At 47.6% G+C, this 7,102-nt stretch overlaps 1 protein-coding gene across 1 annotated transcript in view; it reads left to right on the top strand.

Annotated features, from left to right (window-relative positions):
- The first annotated feature begins 1,491 nt into the window (after nucleotides 1–1,491).
- The window catches only part of rem2 (RAS (RAD and GEM)-like GTP binding 2), an 18,355-nt gene continuing 12,744 nt past the window's right edge, over nucleotides 1,492–7,102 (top strand). The window contains exons 1-3 of the mRNA XM_035536009.2: nucleotides 1,492–1,925; nucleotides 3,264–3,588; nucleotides 3,928–4,001. Of these exons, the coding sequence (XP_035391902.1) occupies nucleotides 1,914–1,925; nucleotides 3,264–3,588; nucleotides 3,928–4,001 (411 nt within the window). The 5' untranslated portion in view covers nucleotides 1,492–1,913. The remainder of the gene's footprint in view (nucleotides 1,926–3,263; nucleotides 3,589–3,927; nucleotides 4,002–7,102) is intronic.

The following is a 7,102-nucleotide window of genomic DNA, read 5'->3' as shown; positions in this document are numbered from 1 at the left end:
TACAAATACTGGACATGTGTTTTCATCAAATTCTCAATTTATCCAGGAGCTAAGTTCAGTCTGACACGGTAAGCAGCCACTTGGTGTTAAATGCAATCTGTTGAAGGAAAAGCAATCTGTGGGGGAAAAGTTGCTGACTGGAGAATAAATGTAGTCGATATAATGAATGTGGAACTGCTGTTTTCGCTCGGTCCTGAGGCGAACGGCTAATTGGTCTGTTTGGTTGTGAATGTGGAGCTTCTGAGAGGCAAAAGGAAGACATGTGCATTCCCGAGCAGCCCAGTACGGAAAACTCATTAACCTACAGGCGCAGTGCTGACGTGGCGAAAACAGCGGCGCTCCAGCGAGCTCAGCGCACGAGTGGACGTACGCCGCGTACGTGAGCGCGAGAACGGGCTCGCCTTGACGCAGGGGCGCATCCTAGTCCATATCTCCCGGTATCCGTCGGGAATTTGACACTCGACACACCGGAGCTCAGCTCCATAGTCACGCTTCGATGCGCGCCAGTCTTTTCTTCAGGGGGATAATTTGCGGATAATTGGCCTCCTTGTCGCTCTAATCAAACCCCATTCAGGCTCCCGGAGCTCCTTAAGGAACCACGCTGATCGAAGGAGCTCGTGGTGGCTTTGCAGTCCGGAGATCCAGATCTGGTCTGGGAGGTAAAGACGCCGTGGCACGCGCGGTCGTGCCGTCAGCGCTGGGCGTTAGAGCGGTGCCAGTACGCGCTCTGTGCGAATCCCATGATTTCATATGTGAGTCCTTATTATGGTGCCTGTTGGGAAGAATCGGGAAGGAGTGCTTGTTGGGGCCTGCGGTTAGGGTTACGTTTTGGTAGGGTGGGCTGATATTTCCATATCTGACGGTCTCCGGGCGCTGTCCATGGTGCTGAACCCCTCGCTCTGCGCTGGGTTTCACCACTGCCTTGGACCAACTCCATATCTAGCTGCCAATGGCGAGGCAACACACACCTGGACCTACTCACTGCAGAAAATAAAATGGCTGCTATGCAGTTTTAACAGTGAGTAGGATTAAGACTCCACGTCGATTAATTATGTCTCTTATTCAACTAAAAGCCAAGGCAAAATAATAATAAAAATATTTATATAGCACCTTTCATTCCATAATCACAAAGTTCCTAGTATTCCCAGTATTCTTCAAACATACGCTATCATTCCCAGTATTCCATGGGTTTTATTTCTGTGCAAGCAGGGACCACATTTGAGGTTGAGGTTAAAATACATGACATGACCCTTTTAAGTAGAGCGATTTAAGTCATATTTTTTACACTTTGCTTTGTTGGTCACTTGTCAATAAGGAGATGAATGAATATTACTTTTAAAGTACAATTCCGCTGAACGAAGCCGTGTTGTCTCAGTGCCAAGACACGCCTCCTGCTTTCCTCTCTTCTATTCTAATTGGCTGCGCGGGGACCTTTTTCCGAGAGAGTTAACGCGCGGGCCGCTGCATAAAAAAGCTGACTGACGCCTGCTGCACCCACGCTCGTGCCTTCCCCATCGTTACCATGCAAAAACATCACGGAGGTACATCACGGCTCGCACGTCTCACGTCGGCGGGCACGCAGAGGGGGATCGATACCAAAGCGCACAAGCACAACCCCCCGGGCAGTGGGAGGGGAGGCGGGGCTAGCGCAGGCTTGCTCCGCCCCCACCGAGGGCAGGCAGGTGCTCCCTCGCGGTTTGCAGCAGAGCGCGTGTAAGGGCGCGCTGCAGAGGCGTTTAAAGGGACGCGCAGGTGCCGTGGCTACTGTCTAGACGCACGTCCCGGGATTTTCGCTCCCTCTTCCGCGGCGCTCGTCCCCTGCCGCGCGGCGCGTCTGATGTCCATTGGCATGTCACGGGTGGCGCTCGTCCACGCGAAGGAACGCCACTGCGAGGACGCACGAGCTGAAAACGATGTCGGAGCAGGTGAGCGCGCCGCCGCGTTTTGGGTGTAGCGTAAGCGCTTTGGCGTGCGCACGCACTGCTTTATCGCCCCGCATCAGAAAACCGCTAGAAAGAGCAGGATTTATTTATGATTTATTCCTGCGCATATTTTGTTGCATTGTCGTGCAGGGATCATCGAGATGACGATGCCGGTCGTGGTTTTGTTAATAACACTAGAAAGGATCATTAGTGCTGTTGTGTGAAGTAACTGTTTTGCGATGTTTTATTAATTCAGGTCGGTTAAAGTGGCAGTATCCATGACTTTATCAGAGTATATCTATCCTGTTGTCTCAGTGTCTTCTTTACAATAGACTATGATTAATTAATTAGCAGTGGTAATTAGTGTAATTGGGTATGTGTGAGAGGACCGTTAGTGGTGATAGATTGGCTTAACTCCGTGTCCAGCTCACCTGCATTGTGAAGGCCAGTTTAATTGCTTTATTCATATCGATGGCAATTACCTGTGCAAAAGCCCAAGTGACGCTTCAGTCCTGTTTGTGTTTAAACAGGAACATTCAGCTTCCTTTGGTTTATGGCAGTCTTTGTGTGCGTGTGTGTGTGTGTGTGTGTGTGTGGGGGGGGGGGGATTGTGGGTGGGAGGGTGGTATGTGTGCATGTGCATGTTTGTGTGTGTGGGAATGTTGCTGGGTGTGTGTATGCATGCATATGTCTTAACAAGGACACACACTGACCTAGTTAATGTGAACAGTTTATAAAATGCTAGAAAAGCAATATCTCTGCCTCACTCCAGTGGACAGATCTTTACTGTATAGTTCGTTTAGTCAGTCATTTTAAATAGTACAATAAACACTAATAGAGCAGTAATACAATGAATGAACTTCTCTTGTAAATCATAGATTAGTGGCTTGTCATGGAACCACTCGTATTGCTTGGTATTAATCTCCATTTGAGATGTGACATTTTGTTGAGGTTGCCCGTGTTGAAGCAGCGTATTACGAGCTCACTCCTGGACACATGCTTCAGGACAGGGAACGAGGCATATCATGACCAGAAAAGCATTTTTCTAGAACAAGCTTTCAGTTATAGTGTACTTGTAATGTTAATGTCTATGTTTAGTCAAATGTTTTAAAATACCATAACAATACCATAACAATGTATTTGCCGTGGAAATTATAAATTGGGGTGAAATATACAGAAATACAAATATTACGTAGTGTAATAAAAATGATTAGCCATGATTTAATATGAATTGTTTTTAGTTTTAAATTATGGTGGTAAATGATGCATATGCGTTATTTCCTTATTTTTAATTGAAATTCTTGACTATGTTTTTACAAATCCTGTTTTCCTGTGTTACAGGGCTATGGCTTGACTCTATGTCCTGCGCTCCCAATTCGCAGAGGGAGCACACCGCTACCAATCAAACACCTGCTAAGGCGGGAGGAAGCCGTCTCGGAGGACAGTGACTTGACGGCAAGGTTTGACGAGCCTGGCCCTTCACCAATCAGCAGCAGCGATACCCAGGAGGGAGCCCCACCCCCTCAGCCTCTCCAGCAGAAGTACCGCGGGCCCCTGCGTATTGTTCTGCTGGGGCAGAACGGAGTGGGCAAATCCTCCCTGGCCCTGTGCCTCGCCGGGCTGTCCGACACGTCGCTTTCCATAGATTCCGAAACCCAAACCAGCGGTAAAGATTCTTGTTTCCTCTGCGCAGGTCCACCAAGCAAGGCCGCACTCGTCTTGCTCTGTCAATAAGGGCCGTTCCATCCCTTGTCGGACAGATGCGTGGCGAGAGCAGATTAGCAGCGAGGCCGATCGCAACGAGCCACGGGTGCCATAATGGCGCTCACGTCGGACTCTTTAACCTGTCTCCTGGGTGGAGTAGAATATGAGAGCATGCTAAGCCTTTCAGATCAGTCCTTGCTCAGAGCACGACTTCTGTTTAGTCTGATATCTGTGATGGGTTAGGGGACCCTTCAGGGGTTTCAGATACTTGTGAAAGATTAATCTTTTGTTTGTTCTTTAGATGAGGGGTACCTGCGACGCGTGACAATAGATGATGAGGACAGCTCAATCTTGGTGTTTGACAACTGGAAACAGGTGAGCCGCACACACGCGCACACACGCGCACACACGCGCACACACGCGCACACACACACACAGACACACACACAGGCCAGTATATTTGTCGCTTTCACACGATGCTCTCTGGACTTCGTCGACACTGCCTGCATTGACGCTGCCACTCATTGACACATGCCGTCATTATCACTTCCACCCCAGAACTGGGACCTGTAGTCCGTGGTACTCCGGGTAGCTGGACAGTCAGGCAAATGGTCTGCTAGTGAGACAAAGATAGACTGAGGGAAGGAAAGCACTAGCACTAAAAGAAGAAAAAGCACTGTGTCCTGTTTTGAAATACATGTATCCTGTTATTATTGTTAATAATTAATATATTATTAATCAATAATAATAATAATAAAGTAAATAATAATAAATTAAATAATAATAATTAATTAAATGATAACCGTATTGAGCTTCAAAAGGTTTTGAGTCAAAAGGTGCTAAATGATGATGGTGACAAATTTGGCCAAAGAGCCTTTAGAACCTCTCATGTAGTTGTAAAGATTTGCAAAAAAAAGGCGCCTTTGTTCAGGAGACGCTCAGTTGCTTCCGGTTCTGTTGCTTCTTTTTTACAGTGATGTAAAAAGAGAACCAAGAAGCCTGGGGCAGTGACCCGGTTTCTTATTGGCCAGGTTTTCGTTTCCTCTGAAGTAAATAGTTTTCTTTTGAGTTCAATTTGTTCCGTTTATGTTTGTGTGAGAGTCTGCAGCCCTAGAGGGTCCTCCCGCGTTTCATCTCCGTGGGAAATCAGGAACAGTCAGAGTTAAGATCACCATAATGTATTACCTCCAACTGCACGTGCCACTCGGAATGCCGGTTGGAGTGCCGCTTCTCATGTCTTTTCCGATTCAGGTTTTAGAACAATAGTGATGTGGCATATAGTAGTGAAGGAAAATTCCAACATATCCTCGGAAAATGGAAGTGGAATATTTTCTTTTTACGTTTTACAACGGTCTGGATTTTTCTTTTTTAAGGGCGCTTGCAAACTAAGATATGATGAGGAAAACTCCCTTCCTCCCGTTGGGGTGAGATGGCGAAATTGCTTCCAGAGACTTGGGCGTACTGCTTCTGCGCCCAGGCAGGTTCTGTGGCAGCTGGTGCTGTTATTTCCTTATTGCAAGATAAAGAACTAGATGTACTCACAGAGGCCTCCTGGGACTATTTTACCGCTTCACGCTTTCTGGGTAGTGATTCTCCTGGTGACTGTGTGTTTCTCTCAGGCGCAGGAATACAAGCAACTATTAGTGTACTGGTACAGCCAGAACTATTTTGGTGAATGTGCTGAATTCATCATCCATACAATATTTACAGACCACTTTGCCATTCTATTCATTTTATTGTCAAAGCGAGGATTTCATTTAAATCTGCAATGAATTAAAAAAAACAAAACAAAACCATATGTGAAATCTACAGAAAATGTTTCCTTGGGGAAAAACTGTAATTTTCCTTTAAACCAAATGCAAAATGCCAATATATTTGTAACACATTAAGGTCCCTGGTTAAGAACTTAAAACATTAATAACAGAAAATGACTGGGTCATAAGCCAAGCATCGACACGCGATGTCGACTGTTGTTTCTGTCCGTATCGTGTGCGTTCAATGTCATTTCCGAGCCATCCTCCAATAACCCCGTGGGGGATAATGTCCGTCTTTCCTCGGGTTGATCCGTGTTCGTGCGCAGGCCTGTATCTGAGGAGCCGAGGCAGCTCCGTCTCCTCGCGAGCTGCAGTGTCCAGCCCCTGCCCTTCGTAGCGGCTGCACGACTCGATCGTTTCCGCCCATCCCCGTCCGATCTCGAGAAAGGGACCGTAGGTCGTGGCATTGCGGCTCCCTCCTGTCGTGGCCCTGTGGTTACAACTTAAGCGCTTGCGTCTGTCTGTCTGTCTCTCTCTCTCTCTCTCTCTCTCTCTCTCTCTCTCTCTCTCTCTCTCCATGTGCATCCCTTCAACATCATCCCTTTCTCCTCTCATCCTGTCTGTCCATCCCTCTCTCCACGTGCGCATATGTGCTACTTTTCCTGAGTTAAGCTGATTAACAGTTAACCCTTCAGTGACTGCATGTACCTTTTAGGTTTGGGTATTAGCAGGGCTGTAGAACGCCACCCTCTGGACCTACTCTACGGTTTTATATCTACAGATCTGTGTATGACTAATGAAATAGTGACAAAGCCTACATTTGAAGATTTTGGTTCACCCCTTATATTGTAAATATTCCCTCAAATCAAAGATGTGAGATGAGATTCTGCTGTAATTTAACCTTATAGCCATCATTTCATTTCAGATCCAGGGTTCTAATCATCTTCACCTCATAAAAGAGAATGCAGTGGCCTACACATAACACAGTTTTACATCAGGACTTGTATTTTCATCTCCCTTCATTGTGTCCCAGAGGGTTACAGTTAGCTGGTTATTCAGATGCCAAACATGAATTCATTGCTACCTGCACAGCCAGTGATAAGCAGCATGTGTTCTCAGATGCTCAGTGATGGGGTGCAGTAGAGTGTTCAGGGGGGAACACGTCCCACTCATCTTCTCCCCACCTTCAGTATTCCTGCTGCCGTAGTGCATCACTCAGTCCTCTACACACACACACACACACAAACATGCACGCACACCCCTGCTCACACTCACATACTCACACACGCACTCACTTCCTGAGGTCTCAATAGCTTCAGTTAACCCTGATCCTTGCATTGCTTCTGACAGCTGCAGAAGAGAATGTTTTCCTAAAATAGCTGGCCCAGCCTCGTGCACACTTCGCCCACCTCTGCTGTCCGCGCGGCCCGGTTCCAGTCCAGACCCGGGTCGGGCGAGAGGGTGACACTTCCCCTCACCTCTTGCTCTTCCACTCCGGCGACACGCTACAGGTCAAGACCCGGGCCTGCGTTGGCATGGGAAGCGTGGTGTTCCCATGGCGACGTTTATCCAGGGCTCACACCCCCTGTGAAACTGAGGGGAGGCTCTGAAGTGACTGGCTGGATTTTGAGTGAAGGAAAGCGTTGTGTGCAGGAGCGGAATGGCGTACTACAGCTGCAGAGGGTAACTGAGCTGAGCGCAGACACCATTTAGCAAACCCGC

This window comes from Electrophorus electricus, chromosome 20, assembly GCF_041902795.1.
Source record: "Electrophorus electricus isolate QZ-2024a chromosome 20, ASM4190279v1, whole genome shotgun sequence".
Taxonomy (NCBI): domain Eukaryota; kingdom Metazoa; phylum Chordata; class Actinopteri; order Gymnotiformes; family Gymnotidae; genus Electrophorus; species Electrophorus electricus.
The sequence above is the reverse complement of the archived record's forward strand: the minus strand, read 5'-3'. Positions and strand labels throughout refer to the sequence as shown.